The sequence below is a fragment of the Lagopus leucura genome, unplaced genomic scaffold, assembly GCF_019238085.1.
Source record: "Lagopus leucura isolate 7727_CA_CO unplaced genomic scaffold, USGS_WTPT01 Super-Scaffold_100014, whole genome shotgun sequence".
Lineage (NCBI taxonomy): Eukaryota > Metazoa > Chordata > Aves > Galliformes > Phasianidae > Lagopus > Lagopus leucura.
This window is the reverse complement of record NW_024962268.1, coordinates 14,116,799-14,139,046: the sequence shown is the minus strand read 5'-3', so window position 1 is coordinate 14,139,046 and position 22,248 is coordinate 14,116,799. Positions and strand designations below refer to the sequence as shown.

Here is a 22,248-nt window from a genome sequence, read left to right as displayed (position 1 = left end):
AAAGACTAGGATAACATCAGTACCTCCTATTTTCAGCCAAACTTGCCCCCTCGTCTTTCAGCTGTTTGCTCTTCTTTATGCAGTCTTCGAGGAGAACTTCCTTTCTTCTCTTCGTGGCGTGCACCCAGTCCTCATCTTCATCACCACCCGGACCCTTCTCATCTGCAGCCTCTGCTTCAAACTGCTGGGAAGTGGCTCTGGAGACCTTCTCGCCGATCTTTCTCTTCCAGCCAAAAGATGCCATCGGGAGAACTAGAGAAAAACAGATTTCAGCGATTAGGTGCGCTAGGTTTAAGGCTTGCAGAGAAACAAACGCAGCTCGCTCATCTCGACCCTGAGAGCAATAACACGAAGCAGTGCACTCTTCATCCATACAGATCCTGCCCAGCAGCTTCACGTCGGTCGCCAGCGAGGCGCTCCGCACCAAGGCCAGGCAACAGCACCAAGCGAGGCACGCCCCAGGCCCAGCCGCTACGCCGAGCTCCCCGAGGAGCCGCACAGCCCGGACACCGCCAAGAGCGCTGCCCGCCGGGCCCGCCCCGCAGCCACAGCCCGCTACCTGCGGCCCGCGCCACCTCCCAGCCCGATGCACCTCTGACCCGCCGGGAAGCGGAAGGGCGGAGCGGCAGCGGCTCGGCCGCGGGCGGAGGGCGACGGGGAACGACGAGAGCGCGCCCGACCGCGGGGAGGGGCGGAGCCGTGGCGGCGGGTTGCGTGCGCCCAGGCGCCGAGTGGCCCGAGTGACAGCACCGCGGCCGTCCGTTCGTTCAGCTGCGGGGCGGTACGCAGCGCTCGGAGTAGCGCTCGTGGGCTCACGGCAGCCCGCAGCGCCGCACCCGGCGCCGGGCCGAACGCGGGCGGTGTGTCGCAGCTGCTATGGCGCTGCCTCTTCCGGTCCCGTCCCCTCCCAGCTGTCGAGGCGGCAGCCTCTTTACCGTGACAGTACAGAGCAGCACGAGACAGCACACGCCTCCAAACGCGATGGTTAAGTGCTTTGTTTTTACTTGAAGCTTCTGAAAGTATAAAAAGTCAACACAGTTGTAAACAAGCATTTTTGCATTTATTACTTTATCAGAAAAAAAAAAAAAAAAATCAACATAGGAAGTAGGCACATCTTTATTAAAGAATAGGACTTCATATCTTACAATGCTAATCAACTGGTAAAATAACACTTCCAATTTTGTAGTTAACACTCATAACAAGACATGAAATTTTCTTTGTTGCTTTTAGCATTATGCATCAATTTATACTTTTTTTTTTTCAGTTCATTACCTACTGAGCTCAGAGAGAACCAGGTTTATCCATGCTTCCATAAAGTTAGAACACACAGGAAAAATAATTCAGCACACTCCAACTAAATATGCTTTGGATTACAGAGTGACATACTCAACCAATTTGTTTATTTGCATCAATTACATCCTTACACTCCTGGCATTTTTCTCAGTGACATTCAGTCTTAGCCTGATGGGATGCTAAAAAAGGTCTTCAAGCTCAGTAGGAACATCTGAAGAAAGCAGTTTCAAAGTAAAGATCTACAAAGCCTAAGAAAGTGATATGACAAACAACTGCACTGAATTCAAATAGGTTGTCAGTCCCATCCTCCCTCCCTGAACCTGTATTAAAAAAAAAACCCTCTGTTCTATCACAAAACCTTTGGCCATCAAAACTGTTGAGTTATACCAACAAAATTCACCTCATTCAGACAAGACAAAGTAAAAACCACGGCTGCCTTAAAGCACAGGAGAGCCAAAAAAAGTGTATAAAAATTAAAAGCTGTTTGCACCTTTACATCTTGCAATGGTGATCAGCATTACAAATCTACAAACCAGGAGCAGATACCATTTGTAAATAGTTAAACATATGCAGGAAACAGTTTCAGTGATCCCAAACCAATTCCAGATGAGGAATTACTGCAATAAAAAAAAATCTGTGCGTTTGTTATACTTGTACAAGTGCAATATTTAAGTTTCAAAATAAAAGGATAACAAACTGAGCACACCTATTTATTCAGAACATCGGAACCTTTCCTTACACGACTGAAGAAAGAACTTAGAAGTATGATTGATAGCTGGTCCCACATCCTGTCATCTCCATCTCAATAGTATAAATGCAAAGTTTTATCGAAGAGAACCCTTCCACTGTGAGCTACAGTAATATAACCCTGCGTTACAGGGATCGTGTGAGACGCCACTTGAAGACAAGAAACTGAAGTTGTACCTACCTGTACATACAAGACAGGCCACACAATTGCCCACTTGAGAAGAGCTACAGTAGTTCTGAGAATTAAGCAGATACAAATTTCTTCAAATTTCTAACAGGAATTTCTGGACTGAAGCCAATTGGACTGCATTAGACTGTTCTTGTCATCTGCAGTTAGCAGTGTGTCAAGGATGGAACCATAGACTCATCGTTGGCAAGAATTCCCATCCATTTCAAACAAAGAGCAGGTTTCACTGTTTATATTAATGCCTTGATTTCTAAATTAGAGAGCAATCTTTCAAACTAAGCCATGAAGTCTATTTTGAAAAGAAAAATCCCCAAATAAGAAGTTAAAATGTTTTATGGCAATTTATTGATTAACGCATCTTTAAATGCTAAAATTAAGTGCTAAATGAAAATGGAACTGCAGGTACATACATCCAATTTACAAGATATTTAACATTTTTGAGCAAATATATCTGATTCAGCATTTAAGGTCATTTTCTTAAACATTTCTTCTGCAGTTATGGTTTTTGTGTTACATGCGTGTTATCCATGACTGCAATCTGCATTTCAAAGCTTCCTAACTATTAACACTTTAGTCGTCATTTTCAGGTTTTAACATTCAACTGAAAAACTGCACTATTAATTTCCACAATTTAAATGGTAAAATTCATACGAGGGTAGCCTGGAAGAACTTAGCTTATAGATGTATTTAAACTGCAATGTGAATTCTATACAGCATATAGTAAGTTAACATGGGATGTAAGCAGACATATCTAAGTATTAACTTTTTTTTTAAAGGTGTGCCAATTTCAGATTGCAGAATAACATGCAACAACCCAGCTCTTCGCCACATGCATATACTTCAAAGAATTCTCAGCCTGCAGTAGCCGTGCTGCTACTACACCATGGTATGAGCTAGCAAACCTGCACAGAGCAGCAGCTTGCTCACAGTGCTTCAGAGCAGTGATTTGTTTCAGGCCACTGCGTGGCATATCTTCTCAGCATCATCTCTCTTGGCACTGCTGTGGTTTCAACTGCTCTACTTCCACCCTAGAGGGTTTTATTCATAACTGTGCTGCGGAGTACTTACATGTACTGAAAATTTCAACTGGTTGGATTTGCCAACATCTAATCAAATTTATCAATTACTGAATTTCATATTATAGCACATCAAACTTTGTTTAAAATCTCATTTACTGCTGAATAAAGGGGGAAGGAACAGCAGTTTTAATGCTTTGTTCTTAGGAGACATTAACTGTTCCGATCAACTGAGGCACAAACGTAGACAGTGACCAACAAGTCATCCTTAGGTCATTGAACTTGTAAGTGTACATTTTCTTACAGTGCTCCAGATGTATGCATCACCAACAAGAAGGATAAAAACGACTGTGTAATGTAAATGTTATATAAATACTAATGTGCACTCACTGAAAATGTTACAAGCACTGCCCAAGGGGCGTGTGATTTCCTGTACCTGTATTAAGTTACTGAATAGCAGAAAATCAGAATTCACTCCAGCTTCAAAGCAATATACCTAACTGCTCATAATCACTTCAGTCCCTAGGTAAATTGCATTTTGCAGGTATTTTTTTCAGCGCCTTTGTTAATTTAAATTGATTACAACTGGAAGCATCTGACTAAGATTTATGCATGCTTATTGCTGTAAAAGAAATAAGCCCTCCTTCAAAGTTATTGTGCAAGTATTTTAATAAGATTTGCACACATCTCAAAAAATTCTATTGTATGACTGCCTGGTCTTGGAGTTAAGTCAGCTGTCGAAGAATCAAGTGAAGAGGTCATTGATGAGGTGAGGGATGTATCATTAGATTTTCCTTGTGCATCACCATCTGAATCTTTCTGACAAGATCTGTAGTTGCTCACAGAACCAGATCTCTGTGGAGTTGCAGTCCCAGACTTTGCTTCAATAATTTCATCTGAAAAGGACAGTAGAGAGTAAAAAATTAGTCACATCAAAACAGCCAGAAAAACAGCAAGACATCTTTCCCTCCTCAGACTTGATCTTATTTTTAAAATCTTCATTAATACATAAACAGCTCTTTGAAGTACATATAGTTACTAAAAATAAAAGCTTATACAAGAAGCAATCATTACAATCATACAGAAGCAGTCATCCTTATGCAAATTAGTACCGCTTATGAACTGTGCTTCAGGACTATCTGATGAACATTAGACCAGCAGCCATCATATTTTTCAGTCAGTAAATAATTTCAGAGGCTAACAGTTCAATTGATTTACCTGAATTATCTTTAAAGTTAACTTTATATGGTTATCTTGTTTATCTTTTTTAAGCCAAATAGCAGTTCGAACATTTTGTAGATGCTTTTTGCTAGCATCTACTTCATTTTTATTGTATTTGGTTATTTATGTTTTATTGCTAATATTCTTAAGAGTAATTGTTGATTGCTATTATTTACTAAAGTGAAAGACAAATTTAGTATTTTGTATACCCTGGGCTATAGTTACAGCAACTTAAGCTTACCTTCCATATTAGAAAGAAATACTTTCATCTTAGAAGTAAGTTCTGCGGAAGGATCTCTTATCTTACTTTAGAAACTGAACTAGCTCGACTCACACTTGTCATTAAAACGTTCTTTCCATGAAAAATTAGCGAGTAAAGGAGGGACTGTCTTTTCAATCTGTCAAAGCTACTTGAAACTACAATCCCATAAAAGAAATATTGAATAGTTATTTGTGGCAAAAAGGAACATCAAATCAACTTCGTAACTGAAAGGACTGTCAAACAAGTCCATGGCTTTAAGCTGTTCTCAGTAGCTGAAAAGCAAGAATGCAACAGGCTGTCCTTTCTAAGCTGAGTGGCTCTAGGCAGTCTTCTACCCTCCCACTGTGTTGGTATTTTTCTTATATTACATATAATATATATAAAATAAAATAAATAAATATATATATATATAAAAAAATTATATGCATTATATATTATATATAATAATAATATATATATAAAATGTAATTTAAGAAAAATACCAAAACACACACACACACACATATATATAAAATATATATTATATTATATATATAATATATAATAATTTATTAATAGTGGTACAGGAAACTGATTAATACCTTTTGTCAAGTATCATTGGATCTAAGCAAGAAGTTGTATCATTCTAAGGGACAAAGGAAGAACAGTAGTGCTGAATTATATTAAACTGATCAAAGACTCTGCCTAAACCATCCTATACTGCAATCCAGTTGGACTCCAGCAAATCCTTTTTCCCTGCCTTCATGTTTTCCTAGGTATGTTACATAAACGATTGGCTGTAGATAATCTTTCTTTTTTCTACTCTGCCCCTAAAAATGTATTTAGACTGTAGCTCTTTTGTTCATTTTCAGGCAAATACCTAACTTACAGTTGTACTATCACTCTGTAAAGTATGATCTTGCTTAGGTTAAGCTACCAGCTTGGAAGATGTCAGTTACTGCATTTACAATTCCTAACTAAATTATCTTCTACTGCCACCAATGGTGCACTGATTTTGTCTTGCAGCTACATGCCCAGCAAGCTCCTCACTCCCTCCAACATTACACTGCTCAATGGCAGAAGAAAATCTTATGGCTAAAAGCAAAAAAATTCACGGATCAAGATAAAGATGTTTTAACAAGAGAATGAAAAAAACCAAGGTAATGGAAAGGTGATCACTCACGCCTCTCACAACATGACTAATGCCCAGCCAGTCTCTAAACAACGGCTACTTTCCCAAAATTTCCCTTGTCTGTTTTTTCATTGGTTTGTTTGGTTTTGGTTATTTTTTTGGCTAAACATGCTACTGTATGTAATAGAATAACCCTGTGGTCTGTATGAATCACCTGTCTAGACTGTCTCCCTTTCCAACTTCTTGTTCACCCTTGGCCTATTCACTGGACATAGCAACATAAGGAGAAAAGGAAAGCCTTGATACACTGCTAATACTGCTCCACAATAGCCAAAACACTAGCATTATCAACACTTTTGGTCAAAAATCCGGAACACAACATCATACAGACTGCTATAAAAAAATACCATCTCAGCCACACTCAGTACAGTAATGTACAAATCAAGAAAGGACAGTACACCTACATGTCAAGCTTTATCTTCACTAGGAAAAGATGTTCACATGCCTACCCCATATCTAAATTAACATTTAAATCTGGCCCTCAGAGGCAGGTTAAATTGATCTAAGTATTGCTTCTTCATAGCACTGTCCCTTTAGCACCAGTGACATCAGTGCTGGTAGAGACATACAAAGCACTAACTCAGGAGTTAATATACCTATAGAGGGTTTTGAGAGAAGAACCAGCTAATCATTTGATCACAGGAGCACTAGAGCAAGGAGTAAAGAAACACTGCAACTCAGATCTGGCTTTAACTGATAAAGGCCAACAGTTTAATTTACCTATTCACAAGCAAATTAAGACCCAGCATTTAGAACAATTTCCCTTAGTGCTCTATTAACACAAGTTTTTCCATACCATCAATGCTACGGAAGTCCAGTAAGTATGTTCTGCTGTCCACCTGATACAGTTGTAAACTCATTTTAGAATATGCACTTGTCACTGGATTCTTCCTTCGAACACGCAAGTAGTATGGATTTACAACCTAGTACAAAAGAGATTTGAGTTAGTTACCAGAACTGCTTGAGATGCAGAGCATACTGTTCTTATTTCATCTCACTTGCTTTTCAGGGTGCAGTTTTATGTGTTTGTGTTTTTTTTCTTATTGACAAAAAAAAAAAAAAAAAAAAAAAGAAAAAAAAAAAAGCACATCCTCAAGGCCCCTGTAGAAAGGTAGACATGTTAACAAGACTTTTTTCCTGTCAGCATAAATTGCCTCTTCCAAAACCATTCTTATACAGTAAGCAAGTAGTCAGTGTGCACACGCTCACAACTGTTTTCCTGCACAGGAATAGCACCAGAAAAATCAGGGAAGAAAACTCTAATTCTAATGTAAGAAAAAACAGCATTCCTTTTAATTCATGATACATACCAGGCAACTTGACAAATCAAGCATGTACTCTTGGAGTTTACGTTCTAAATTTAAGCAGTTAAGACTGCTTATGCAATATGCAATACATTTCCTGGAAACCACATACATATTCATTATTATCCAAGATTCATTAACATATGTTAATGTCCCTTTGGGTGTGCCCAGTGGGAATTTAGGGTGGTCACAGACCACTTCCTTCATCCTCATTTTTTCATCTCCAAATTCCTCCTGATATCAGCTGATCTTTAGCTGTTTTCTTTTTCCCCCCGTTTGACAAATTTTCATTGATTGTTATGTCACAATGAGCAACTTTCCATCTTGGTACCCTATAACTCAAAACAATTTATATGAAACCCAACAAAAAGTCCTCACACCTGGTGGATGCAAAGACAAAAGCAGTCTATTGTGACTTCAGTGCTTCGGGGAACAAGGATTATTCAGAAAAACATGACTGTTCACATATTAAGCAAAGCTAAACTGGAAAGTTTTAGAACTAGCACACATTAATTTCTTTTTGCTAACTTAATATATTGGTCCTTAAACTAATGCATTTATCGCTATTGCTGAACCAGCCTACATCAGGAAGATGCAGTTTTTTAGACTTGTAGGCTATATAAAAAACACAGCTCAAAATCTCCTGTTGCTTGTAGCAAATAAATTATATTCTTTTACCTTCCATTCATAATCCAGCTGCTTAATTGCTCGACAGACTTCAGCCATTATATCATTTGGTCGACTCTGACTCCGTATCCCCAAGTGCCACTTTGCTCTTCTCACACCTTGGTGTTTTGACTTCTGTGGATTCAGCTCATCAAGAGTATGGCGAGGCCGTGGTGCTTCAGCTACTAAGAATGGCACTCTCTCTGGATGAGGGCGAGACAGATGGTGATCATCAAGAAAAGAATCTGGCGGGCTTGTAGCCAGGTAGAAGTCTTTGGCCTCGTTCATTATTCTTCTATTATCTATAATGAGGTGATAAGCAACTGCTAAAGGATCCTGATGATTTCGGCTATACAGACAACTTAGCACTTCCTCCTCGGTACATTCAAACTTCTCACATACTTCTTTTAAGGCTTCATCATCAATCATGGTAGAACTATATGAAGGGTCTTCGGGAAACAAGTATTTGGGAAGGTCCTGCTTAAACCATTCGTGTTCTCTAGATTTAAAAATAAACAAAGTGTAAGTCTGTACGTGGAGCAAACCTTCTTAGCAATAAATTATTTTTTAAAAGTTATATTTCATATGTACACAAAGAAATCACAACTGTCAGCCCAAGTGTCCCTTCTCTGTGCTTCCAACAAAGCAATCCGCACACTAGAGCAACTGAAAAATTCCATAAAATAAAAAGCAAGCATTAATGGCTTCACAACATTTTCTTAGACATTCAGCTTTAAAAAAAATAAAAACCCACACTCTCTTTCCTAGAAATGTTGCAACTACCTGAGCTTTGAAAACTCCTTATTGTAACTCATCCGCTTGATGAGTACATGAATGGGTAGTTGTTTTTTTTCCTACTTCTAGTATCTTTGATTTAAGAATATTTCAGCTGAAATTCTTATGCTGTCCTGCTAAAATTCTTAGGCTATGCCATCAAATGTCCCTCATACACACCTAACACAGTTAAGAAATCTTGATGGGTAATAATTTGACAGATATTCAAATGAGCATTTTTGAATAAAATCAACTGTGCTGCCCTTGAAAATCATAAAAGTTGGAAAAGACCTCTGCAATCATCTAGCCTAACCATCCACCTACCAGCAATACCACCACAAGACCATGGTGCTGTCAATTTTTTTTTCCCCCATTCAGAACCCCAGCTTGTCCCCAAGACATACAAAACTGACAAGGATATGGAAAATATCTCTACTGCTGTATTTATAAGATAGTTTTCATAGAAGGAAAAAAGCCAACATACAGATACTTTTTTTTCTTCTATCATCTAGTAACCTATGTGCCTGGAGTAAGCTGCTTAACTAGCCAAATGATATGGCATGACAAGGTGTTACATACAAGAAAACTTTCAAAACTAAAGATCTGCTACAGATTGAAGAGCAGTTGCATTCATGAAGCTCTACTTTCAGACTAATGAGTTGAGTAAAATATACTTTCATCAATAATGAACACTTCAGAAGCAGGAAATGCTTTTCTTTATGTCACTACAAAGCACAGCCCAAGTGGAGTAAATGTGCCTAGAACATTGTTAGTATTTATTAAAATGAACCACTCCTCTTGCACTTGCACAGATATGGCCATGAAACAACTAAGGTATTCAGTTAATTAGTCAGGTTGCCCTTTAAACTGACATGATGTCTTATGGATAAGTACACAATTGTTAAGGATTCAAAATCCACCCATGTTCTGCAACCAAAGTTTTTTAACATCTTTCCCAATACTTGTCTAGACTTAAGATGACTTAAATGGGCTAAGCTTCTATCCACTAAAGTTGTACAGCTCTTAGTTCTCAGTTTTTTGTTTTCTGATAGGACCTGGAAAAAACAATTTCTTTGTTGTAATGAAGTAGTGAAGGACACATATGATATGCGCCACATTTTTTTCCTTAAGATGAAAAAACACAGACATAGTTTCCTAACTTCTAAGACTAGAAGCAGCAGCATCTTCACTAATATAGTATTTCAGTACCCTCTTCTTAGAACTCCTCACAAAGGAAACAGAAAAACCTAAAAGCGTACTTCTTCCAGCAGCTTACCAGGTACCAATTCTTTGTTTTAAAGATTTCATATTTGCCAAAGCAATCACCCACTTCGAAAATCACAGCCATCATGTGCTCCAGATTCAAATATATTTGTAGTTTTAGCTCATCAAAATTCTCTGTAGTAATTGTCAGTCTTAACACATTCATGCCAGGATTTTGAAGTCAGAACAAGAAGTGTTATCTTAACGTGGAATATTAATCTGAACGTGTCTTTCTCAGAGTCTCCAGAAACATGATTTAAACAGTAATTATGCTGAATTGAGAGTGGTAATGTTTCCTCAGATATTTAAAGCACAGAGCAGTGGTTCTTAAGCCAAGAAGTTCTTTGTCCAGAAATCAATAGCGCTGTGCAGTTTTGCAAGTCATTCTGCAGCGACTGTATAAACACAGTTCTAAATCAAGTTTCTCAAAATTCCTATAGCATTTAACTGTGGTCTCCAATAGAAACTTTTTTGTCCAGGGAGATGAGAAACACCAAAGGCCAAATGACCAGAAGCTGATTTTTTCCTCTTATACTGTAAAACAAGGATAAGTTATCTGACTAGTTTCTTTATATTGCATATGTGCACTAAGATAATAATTCTAGCATTCTTTCAACAGACATCAGTTAGTATTTTACCTAATGTCTCGGATTGTTGCTCTCTTCATTGGATCCACTTGCAGCATATGTTTCAGAAGACTAATGACAGATGGATTCAGGTACTGAGGGGTATAAAAGATACCATCGCATATCTTCTTAAAAAGTGTTGGCACGTGATCATCATCAAAGGGAAGTGTTCCACATAACAGTGCATAGAGAATAACCCCACTGCTCCAAATATCTACTTCTGGACCTGCATATAACCTGGGAAAAAGTTATTAGCGATTTCTGTTTAATACTTTAAAAAAAACCTTAAAACTACCATGCTTGCTTACAATAATTGCACAAACTTAGGGATAACTAATCTTCAAGTACTTTAGCATTCTGGTTTACATGCCACACCTCTCCCCTTTTTCAAATACATACAGAAAGCTAGGGAGCAAGTATGTAGTTTTCTCCTTTATTATGTATAAATACTCCACAAATACAATTTAAGACAATGGTCAACTGAAAAAAAAAGTTGTTTCTAATACCAAGAAGCCTGTGTTATATGTTGCATAGATTCCACTAAAACAATGTTAACAAGATCATCCATCTATTCTCCAAATCTGAGATGCTAAAAAAATTCAAGGAAAGACCATTTACCTAGACTTACCACATCTATGCTACTGCCCAGATAAAAAAAAAGACATTTGGCCTACCGTCAACAACAGATGATATTAGGGTAGCTGTAAACAATAGACTTGACAATGACAGTCCAAAAAAAGTGGAAGTTACGTTCAGGCTGAATATCCATTCTGCAGCGGATATTTCATGGCCACTCAACTTCGCTGAAGACGCCGTCTCTAATTCTATCCATACCTCTACTTCCTATATGAGGCACATCGCACATACTAGATTTGGGGCATTAGACATCACCTCCAACTTACAGGAGCTATTCAAAGCTAGTTCAGAGAAGCCTTATACAGTTATGAAAAATTATTAAGACAATTAACAGCTCAGCATAGTTTCTTCACATCAAGCTGATAAAGAATTATGCAGCCTTTAGAATAAAGCAGTATAGTAACCAAAGTACATGCACACATGTATCCAATTAAAAAAAGAAAAAACCTACCTTCCTGAAATTACTTCTGGTGCAGCATAGTTAGGGGAACCACAGCTCGTTCTTAAAAATTCTCCATCAGACATCATATTTGATAGACCTGAAAGTGCATAAGAGTAACTACTAAAAATTCAGAGAACAAAATGGTTTCACACTGTATATAACATCTAGAACAAATCACCAGTAATTTGACAGAAGTTAACAATTTATCTAAGCTGGTAGGGACACTTCTGTGGAACCACTGAAGTTTCAGGCATGAGAATACCATGTAATCCTATACCCCATATCCTGTTTAGTTTATCAGAAAATACCAGACAAAAGTTACCACTTCTGGAATAGCTGTGGAGAGTGTTGTCCTTTTTCCTCAGTGGAAGCCTCAACAAGATTACTGCAGTCCTGAGAACTCAATTCGAGAGGAGGCATTATACCCTTTTACCAGGGAAGGGCCAGGAGATGGAAGAACACAGCCTGACCAACTCTGACACTGCCACACATGAAGCTAGTATTAAGCTCTCATTTAATAAGCTAGTCATGATTTACTGAGTGCTGTGCTTTTGCAGATGCTTCTGTCATGGAAAGAGTTTTTACTGTTTTTGTTTTTTTAAGTTGCTGTGTTTTATTTCTTCAAGTAAGTAACTGTATCACAAACAATTTCTATGCAAGAAATTAGTAGGATTCACAAGATGCACATACTTGAATACTTCAAAGAGCAGATATTATGTACTATTTCTAATAGGAGATACATTGTGATGACACAGCTGTATAGATACCTTACTATTTTCATACAGTCAGGTTTCTTCATTCAGATGATTATTCAGAACTAGCTACCAGTCTCACCACCAATTCTGTCACAAATGGCTCATACAAACTATCAGATTCTCTGACTAGTTAGGCACCCATGTAGCAAAGAGCTCAGGTGTTTGTAAAATCACCCATTTTACTTTTTACACTACATTTTTCTTCCCCAGTCACATCTTTGGAATTCACATTTTACTGAATAATATGCTTTTTAAATATAAAGAACTGTCCTTGCACTGTACTTCCAAGAGTGCTGAATATCTGCTTTTTACAGATGGAAGAACAAGCAATAGAAAAGTTAGTTTGCAAGTGATAACGTGGGGAACTAAGTCTTATTTCAGAGAATTATTGTTAAGCAAAACGAAAGATGACAGCTCTTGGTAACAAAAATAACAGTAACAAAAAATACCTGATTTGAAAAAGAAGAAAGCACAAGGAAAAGCAAATTCCACAGATTCCCAAGAACAGTATTTTCTCTTGCATTCATGCTCTTCACAGATTTTATCTCACCATACAGGACACTCAAGTAACCAAATATTAAGTATATTCCACAGCAACTAGACCTAAATAACACAAAAAATGTTTCTAGGGTGATATTAATGCTTACCAAAGTCAGCTATCTTGGCATTCATGTGTGCATCAAGCAACACGTTTTCAGGCTTTAGATCTCTGTGAACTACCATGTGCCTGTGACAGTAATCCACACCAGAAAGGATCTGTTGGAACAGACGTCTACTTTCCTTCTCATCAAGCTAGAACAAGAATTTTAAACAAATCTAAGACAGTGGAAGATGACTTTTTCGTTTATATTAATTACAGAAAGTTTTCCAATGACCTAAAGCTATCATCTATAGTTTTGATACTTTACACAGCACATCTCTGTGGCAGAAAATTTCACATCTTACATCATTTTCCTTCTGCCACAGCTCTAAAATGGGTAAGATAAAACAAGATCCACCTGCTCAATAGTCACTGACATTTGTCAAACATTCTTTGGAAACTAGTTAAGTAAACTAGGAACATCATCACCCAAACTTTTATTCTGTCTAACTGAAATACCAAGGTACTTCAGTACTTAAGTACATAATAAGATTTAAATAAAACAAAAGATGCTGACAGTTAGAGGCAGTAAATTTTATATAAAATGTATGCTCTTAATGGCAGCTTTGCTCAAATAGCAGACTTAGTTGGACATTCCCATGGAACATGCCCTGCAATATGTCAAAGTTAGCCAGGATGCTTTTAGTTATTTGTTAGACTAAGCTTTCTAGATAGTTTGTCTTAGGGGACATTAGAGAATTAACAGAAACCTGTAAAAGAGGGCAATAAGGGCAATATAGCAGCTTCTCAATAATGGAAATAATGCTTTACAAAGTGGAAAAAAACAGCATGACAGGTACATGTGAAGATCATGTTAACATGTTCTAAAAAAAAAAAAAAAAATTGACAAAGATGAAACCATAAAATATCTTTATTTTAACTGCTAGCAGCAAAAATAATGCTGAATACATAAAAACAAACCATCATTTAATAGGAATGTTGCAAAAGCAATAACAGAAGGCAAGTCATTGATCTCTAGAATTGAACTACTTCTTACCCTTCCATTTTTACAGATATAATCAAACAGCTCTCCTCCTGAAACGTACTCCATCACCATGAAAATGTCAGTTGGGGTACTGATGACCTGGTACCTGATACAGAAAAGTATCTATTAGTTTAAGTACTCAGTATGAGAGGTTGCACCTGTTTAAGCACTTTAAAATATATTTCTGTGTAACACTTCCCACAGTACTGGTTTTATCAGTCAGTTTACAATCACTGCCATAACAATTTCTCATCAGCTGTTTCCTCACTTTTTATTTAGGGAGGCTGCTGTTGTGAAGACTAGCAGAAAATTTATATTCCCCCACCAAGAAATTTTGAAGTCTCACTACAAAGGAAATTATATTTTAATCTTTTAGAAAGAAATTACAGTGCAACCTCACTTCTAACATTACCTTTCGTGATTTTCCCTATAGTTGTGAAAACAATAAGCTGTATACTTCAGGCAATCATGAACAACAGTTCATAGTTGAAATTACCACAGTGATTTCCACTTTTTGGGTAGAGAGACTGTGAAAAATGCTGGAAGATAAACCTCTCATGATCTCTGAAAATAAGCCAGTCCACATCTCTTGGAAGATGCAACCATACTTCTCTTCAGTCAGTTCATTTTTCTAGTTACAGAAAAGGCAACTGCAGAACACAACAGTTACATACCAGTAACATAAGCAAGGTCAAACTCCACAGAGTGGATGACTTAATGCAGGAGGAAGAATTTTTACAGAAGAAAACACAAGCCATTCTATTACTAGAGTCTAAAGAACAGGGAGGAGACACTTCCGAGGTTTTTAATTAAAGCACGGTATAGAAAAGTATTCTTGCAAAGATAGATCTAAAGTTATAAATACTGATAAATCATTTTATAAAGTTTTTAATAAAGTGTTCCAAATTAGAAGTTGTCTTATTTATAATTAAGCAGAAAAAGACTGTTTACTTTCACCCCACCAGTTCCCCAGTCTAATTTCTAAGAGCGTAAGCAGCATAACCCTAAGTTACCAGCGAGTCTGGACACGAGTATCAGTTATAGCTCAAATGGCATTTTTACACAGGATAACAACCCTTCAACTTTGGAAAGTCAAGACAAACAGTTGAAAAGTTGAGTATAATTAATCTTTTCTGTCATCTCCTACATCTTGATCCTTCCCTTCACATGCTGAAGAGAAAGAATTTCGCACCACTTTTCACTGAGTAATTTGTATCTAGTCTTAGGAAATAAATTACAGAGCGTCTCGCCTGGGACATAGTTAGCTGTACTCTGAACCCTACTGATGATTGCCTAACAGATAGGCAAGCAATGACCTTTTTGCATACTAGACAAGTGGTAACAGCTATATCAAAGAATTCTGAAATATCAGATCACACCTAACAGACTGCACATCCTTAATTCAGAAGAACTTTGCAGAGGCATCAACACCGGAGAAATCGCAGGTAACTGATCAGCATGTTGTTAAAAAATACTGAGGGAAAAATACAGTAAGCTTCCTATAGAAGTACACTTTACAACCTTGTTCTTAACTTGATTCTAGGCCAAAAACAAACAAACAAAAAAAACAAATACAATTAGAAAAATAACATTAAAGCACACTTCCCTTACCCCCAGAGAAGATCAGTGTTGTTGAAAATGCATAACAGGGGATACTGAAAATTGAATACTGCTTCTTAGAAGCTATTTAGTTCCCTAAAAGCTTCTGCTAATACTACTGCCCTTTGGACATATTTCAAGTCAGTGAGAGCAAAAGAGATTATTGCTTAAATAAATCCGATTATAGCAAATAAAACTTACAGCTTAATTATATGAGGATGTCTGAAGAGTTTGAGGTTCTGAATCTCCCTGCGAATTTTTCCTACAACATCAAGGCTGCGAATCTTCTGTCGATTCAGAATCTTCACTGCAACTTTATGTCCAGTTAACTCATGTTTGCCAACTACAAGGAACAAAAAAGAATTTAGTGAGATTTTTCAATTGCTCCATAAAGGACATTCACTAGATCATTTCAAATACAGCCAAGAAATACCACAATAAAGATACTAAATATTCCACAAATCCCCATTACCTTTAGGGAGTTTGAAGACCACATGGCACATCATTTCTGCTGTATCCCAAAGACTTCTCTCAATTCTACTGAGACCTTAAATCTCACACTTGGAACTCTTGCAGTATGACTGAATTTTTGCACAATTGCAAGCAAAACATTTTTGCATCCCAAACCACTGCCATCCTTGTTAAGGAGGAAGACCATTTCATTTCTCTGTATGACTCAATCTGAGTTTGCTTGATAATCCTCTCAGACATGCTCTCCCTGCAGCTTTTCTACTCAGACAGCAAGTATTGCTGTTACTAAAATGACTGTTTCCTTTCCCTCAAGAAAGGAAAATTGCTGTTTCAGCAATCAGAATTATTGCTAATAGTATCCAATCTTGAAATATTTATCTGTCTTTGTAGCAGTTTTATCCTATAGGACCTTACGTAGTAAGCAAGTACATCACTCCAGTTTCATTGTATAAATGGCAATACATAGATGAAATGCACAAAATAAAATCCAATGTTAACTATGACAAGCAATCTCTTACATTTCTAAGTTTCTCTCCATTTCTAGAAGAATTTTTGTTTCAGAGGAAGTTGGTAGCGTAAAACATTAAATTTCTTAAGTTTGCAGGTACATTTGGAAAAGACCACAACAACGTTACTAAGAAAATGCAATACCAGATCACAGACATACTACAGAACGTAAGCATCTCTCTCACCATAAGACTTGAATGAGTGCCTGCGGAAATTTATGCAGATATCCAACACTGCTAGTATCACAACTACATCCACTTCAGTTCAGTTGCTATTCAAAGTCCTGCCTTCTAAAGGCAGGCCAGATTCCAGGACCCCTAAATGGTTCATTTTTGTCCACCTGACTGACTGGTACCTCTGCAGAACACAGGGCACTCTGCACGTACCTCTTCACTGAAGAATTTATCTAAAACCCAAGCTTTATTTAAATACAACCACGGGAAGGCCATGATAAGCAATTTAATGTTTTTTTAATAACTCCATGCTGAAGAACCAGTTCCTATGTATTATACATAACATATAATAAATTTATCTGCAAAGCCTTCAATAATTTTGCATTTGTTATTTTACAGTGCAGCTAGTTGAACTGGAAGCACTTATCTTGCTTTTAGAAAAAGAAAACATTAGTGAAAATGTCGTCGAACAGAGAATCAAGGACTGAACCGGTATTCTGATGATAAAGCTACGGGCCAGTGGTATGTGACTGCCTACCTCTTCTGAAAGGCACAGTTCCTTCCTGGATTAATAGTCTGCTGCAGCAATACACAAAAATCTTTCTGCGTTCAAGAGTTAATTTTGGCAGAATTATAAGAAGTCTATCAATCATTTGTAGCTCTCTACACTGAGTTACAAATCCAATGCAAGTGAGACAAAAAATCATAGTAGAGACAGATGTCAATAAACCTCAATATTGTTTTTGTAACAAAAAGATGATTACTTTGTAAAAAAAACCAGTTTGTAAGAATTCCAGCAGAGAAATTACAACACAGCGGATCGTGCAAGTCCCTGAGCCACCCTGACAGGCTGGTGGGATACATTCTGTACCTGATAAGGCAGGTAGGCTCACTCCAACTGTGCTGTGGGGAAAACAGAAAACAAGCCTCCTCTGATTCTGAAAAGCCATTATGTAAAAAGCAACAGAATAACCAAAACACTGTGCAAGAATGTTCACAGCACTGAGCAATGCAGGATAGCATACACATCTGAGCAATTACACAGGTTAGCACATATTCAGTTCTGGCGTACACGGTCTCATCTATCAGTAAATTTGTTTCATTTATGATTTGCCAGTACGCCCTAGACGAAAACCAGCTTTTCTGCCTCTTTAGCACTGTTTGACAACTTCAAATATATTACTGAAATGAAAGCATAGCAGCTTTCCACAAGTACAGAAAGATTCCAAAACCCTGAGAAGTCTTTAGGAAATGAACAAGTCTCTTCAGAAGTTTTTGCCCCTCTGCCCTTTTTTCCCCTCAAGTTTAAGTTTGTATGAAATCTAGCTTTAAGACTGGAGTTTCCAATAATCACCTTCATGAAATAAGAGTGATTCCTGCAAATGTTATCCACAGAGAATACGTGGCACCAGACAACCACCACAGATCACATACTTTAAATACTAGACAGCACTCTTCTCAGAAAGTCTTTCATTCTTCCCAGATAAAAGTAATCTTCACTGTCTAATGTAATAGCAAACACAAGTGTTTCTACACGCTTTAAAAAACGTCAAGGTAAAAAGATTTGTTGTTTTATTTCACTACTGTAAGGTAGCTTATATATCAGATGAGAGCTGATCTGTAATTCCACAAATAAGCAGTCAGACGTCCACATGCCATAAAATATAACTTTAAGATGGAGCAGTTTGAAGTTTATTGGAACTGCTGGCTACTTTTGAACTCAGCCCAAGAATGGAACTGAAAGGAAGACCTCAGATGATAACATCATGCATAGCCCATAGAAAACCAAGAAGCCAGTGTTATCTTTCTGTAAGCTACTCTGTATTACCTCTTAGCATAAGTTTTATCTAGGGGCTGGCTTACAATTTAGAAGTATATTTAGGTTGGTCAAGTTAATCATTCTAGTACTCCACCAGTCTTAAAAAATAAAAGCATTGCAAAGAAATGTCCCTTTGTATACCTAACATACCTCACTCTATTCTTTGATAATAGACTCTGGGTTGATAACCATCTTGGCTCAAAAAACCTTTATGATCACCAGATCCAACTATAATGTGACCACTGGAGTCCCATCATTAAACTATGTTCCTCAGTGGCACATTCACACATCTCAAATACCTGCAAGGATATGGACTCCACCTGAGCAGCCCTTTCCAATACTTGCCCATTTTCTCAAGGAAGAAATTCTCGCTGATATCCTATGCAAACCTCCTCAGTGCAACCTGATACCATTTCCTCATGTTCTATCACTAATGCAAGTTTCAATATGGCTATGCCCAGCAGCAATTTTTCAAAGACACTTAGAGATAGATCTTTAAAGTTGCAACAACTTCAACCAGTTTCAGCTGTTTAAGTGCAGAGATATTTGTCTAAATTCAGGTCAGTAGGCCTTCAGCTGGAAAAGAAAAACAATCTCAAGCCGCAGGAAGTATGATGTTCTTATGAGATTATGTATGAGTTACGGGCACACTGAGGAGCGTCTCTTTGGATGTCCTCTGCAACAGGAGGGCAACTGGAGGTAGAAGCAGCAGAAATACAGAATCACAGAATCACAGAATCACCCGGGTTGGAAGGGACCCCAAGGATCATGTAGTTCCAACCCCCCTGCCTAGCAGGGCCACCAAACATACATATTCACATACACAGCTGTGCAATACACAGGGAGCTCTCACTAAAACCTGGGCTTTACTGTCACATGTAATTACATAGCCTCCATCTGGCAGGTCTGGTATTTGCTGGGTGGTTCTCACTTTGCATATCTGAAGCTGCATAAAACACAGAAGACTTACAAGATCTTTGGCATAGGACACCACAGAAGGTGAAATTTAGTCGCAGGAGCATTAGGTTGCCTCGTTTGATGTTTGTACTAGATATTTTAGTAGTCATAAAATCACTAAGGTTGGAAAAGACCACATGTAATCAAACACATTGCCAGAAACCAACAATCTAAGCCAAGGCTCAGTAGAGATAGCACCCTTTAAAATTAAAATAAATAACGTCATTACTAACTTGAAGAAAAAAAACAAAACAGTAGTTAATGCAGTAAATTAACAACAAAGCATAACAAGCAAAGACATATTACTTAACAAATACATCAGAGAGCAAACTCACATTCACTGTTCCCTCTCAAGTTTCAACAAGGCCTGTTCACATCATTTTTGCAGTTTATACAGATCAGTGTTCTTGGCCTAGTTTTAAAGGTTTGGACAAATATTTTGTATTTACAACCACAAACAGTATCCTCACTCTCATTAGAAATCACTAGATGTCTGACTACTCCTTATGAAATCTAACCATCTGGGACATGTAGAACTAAAATTCTGCCTTTGGATTCAGCAGAAAACATGATCAATTTTTAAAAAAGACAACACTAAAACAGTAATCACAGAGTGGCTTGGGTTAGAAGGGACCCTAAGGATCATCAAGTTCCAACCTCCTTGCCACAGGCAGGGCCACCAGCAATCAGGTTTCCCCATCCAACCTGGGACAGAACACCACCAGGGATGGAACACCCACCACCAACCTGGGCAGCCTGTTCCAGAATCTCACCACTTCCTCTATAAAGAACTTTCCCCAGATATCCAAAATCGCTAAGGTTAGAATGAGTGCTTTATGTCAAATGCTTGTATAATTTAAGTGAGAATGTACTTCACAAAACTAATTTACTTCCAGCAGTCTTTTTTGCCTTCCATGTCAGTGGTATTTTTATTTTGCCTGGATGTAAAAGGCAAAAAATGCTAGAAGCAGTAGTCTTCTCCATGAATGCCCATCTCAGGCACAGTCACATGAACTAAGTAACTAACTCAGGATCACAGAACCAAATTAAGAGTTAAAGAGGCAGAACATCACATCAGTAGCAACCACCTGTGATAATAAAGCCAAGACCAAGCGAAAAGACGAATTCATCTGACAACTAGTGTAACAGTGGGAAATCTTTGATAGTTACTCACAGATCTTTTTCCAACTCATTTTTAGGGCTGTCACTGCCATTAAATACCCTCTCCCAAGAAGACTGCGTAGCTTAACCCAATTTAATGTGGCATCATAGCAGATACCATGAAGAAAATCAGCTCTGCATCAGCTGAAGCCACGACAAACCCCACAAACTCAAGGAAAATCCTAGCTGAATAAAAACAGGACAAGCTTTTTCTTATAGCATAAGCTCTCACTGCCAAGTGAGGAAACCTTATCAGAGCCACCGAAAGAGGCAGAGGAATTAAAGAAGTCTTTAACTCTTTTCCTGGTAGGCATCATACTTTCTGCATGCTGTTTACAGCCTCCCTTGTGCAAGTCTGAGCTGTAGAGAAACTTCAGTTACCACCAGCCTCAGCATTAAGACTTCCCATACATCTATGTCAGCAGCAGCTCTCATTGCTCAAATAATCTCAAGTTGTTTTTTTTGTTGTTGTTGTTGTTTTTTGTTTGTTGTTTTTTTAATGCTTTACCCTCTGCAAAGCAAGAAAACTCGTCATCCTTATAAGGACGTCAAGTATTTGTGGGACAAAACGCAATCCCGAGGGCAGCACTGTCTATACGTCCGTAACGTATAGACAGTATATATAGTATAACGGTATACGTCTAACACCTCCGTTACAGATGCGCTCATACTTGCAGCGCACACAGGAATTCTGCTCCGGGTACGATATCGGCCAACGGAAGAGAAAACCCCCACCCGAAGAGCCGCCCCGCCCCGCCCCGCCCCGCCCCGCCATGCCGACTGCCGCCACCACGACCCGGCCGCCGCTCGCAGACAGGGCTATCTCCCGCGGCCACACGAGCCAAGACTCAGAGCCCAGACCTCGGCCCCGCAGCACCCCGCGATACAGCGGCCACCTCCCCGCCCGACAGCGCGGCCAGCCGCCGGCTGGGGCTCCGGCAGTCCTCTACGCCCCCAGCCACGTCCCGGCTGGCAGCCAGCCCCAGCCCCGACCCAGAAGGAGAAGACGGCGTAACACCTCACCCTTGACTTTGCCGAAGGTGCCGACGCCAAGCGTGTCGCCTAGGATATAGTGCCCAATCTTCACTCGCCCGTGCTCGTGCTTCTGTTTATCTGCCGCCGCCATCTTGAGCCAAGAGCCGAGTCTGCGCATAGTGCTGGGCCGGGCCCCCGGCGAGGAGGAGCGCCCGCCCGCAGCCGGCCCCCGGAAGTGAGCGCCACATTTCTCCCTTCCCGCCTTCCGCCGGCGTGAACTATTTCCGGTATGGGGCGGAGGCGGCGTGCTCTGCTACTTCCGGATTGAGTGCGGTTTTTGGGTCTCGTAGGTCTTCATGGCACTGTCGTGAGGGGGTGTCTTCGCTGCGTACCTGCTCTTAATTCAGAAACGGCCCAGCCGTGGCTCAGCAACGGGCGGCCTTTCGGCGTGTAAGATGAAGAAGGCTGGCAGAGCCATGTTTCTGTCACTATGTTGTACTCTGCCTGCTCCCTCAGAGAGGTAGCTGAGAAGAGTTAGCTGCCACCAAACCAGTCCTCCTGCTCCCATGGCAGCAAATTCAGCCTTCAGAACAAACAG

The 22,248-nt window shown here is 39.0% G+C and overlaps 2 protein-coding genes across 6 annotated transcripts in view; both read right to left on the bottom strand.

The window, feature by feature from the left end:
• TTC33 (tetratricopeptide repeat domain 33) overlaps window positions 1-662 on the bottom strand; it is a 42,972-nt gene extending 42,310 nt beyond the window's left edge. Inside the window, exons 1-2 of one of the 3 annotated variants that reach the window (XM_042875141.1) lie at window positions 593-662; window positions 24-252 (exon numbers count right to left, since the gene is read on the bottom strand). In XM_042875141.1, coding sequence (XP_042731075.1) covers window positions 24-244 — 221 coding nt within the window. In that variant the 5' untranslated portion in view covers window positions 245-252; window positions 593-662. Of the gene's footprint in view, window positions 1-23; window positions 253-375; window positions 420-559 lie in introns of those variants that run through there. The other 2 variants (XM_042875140.1, XM_042875142.1) reach the window with 2 other exon arrangements.
• Window positions 663-3,562: 2,900 nt separating this feature from the next.
• On the bottom strand, window positions 3,563-21,854 carry PRKAA1 (protein kinase AMP-activated catalytic subunit alpha 1). 3 transcript variants are annotated; one of them, XM_042875327.1, is made up of 9 exons: window positions 21,699-21,854; window positions 15,789-15,930; window positions 14,001-14,094; window positions 13,011-13,155; window positions 11,618-11,705; window positions 10,543-10,767; window positions 7,880-8,366; window positions 6,694-6,820; window positions 3,563-4,139 (listed from the first exon to the last, which is right to left on the bottom strand). In XM_042875327.1, exons 1-9 carry the CDS (start codon window positions 21,826-21,828, stop codon window positions 3,895-3,897), a joined length of 1,683 nt encoding a protein of 560 aa, XP_042731261.1. In that variant the 5' UTR covers window positions 21,829-21,854; the 3' UTR covers window positions 3,563-3,894. The 3 variants fall into 3 exon arrangements, with proteins under 3 accessions (XP_042731261.1, XP_042731263.1, XP_042731262.1); XM_042875329.1 differs by lacking the exon at window positions 21,699-21,854 and adding an exon at window positions 14,485-14,638 and having other exon boundaries at window positions 15,789-15,859; XM_042875328.1 differs by lacking the exon at window positions 21,699-21,854 and having other exon boundaries at window positions 14,001-14,638; window positions 15,789-15,859.
• Between the last annotated feature and the right edge of the window lie 394 nt (window positions 21,855-22,248).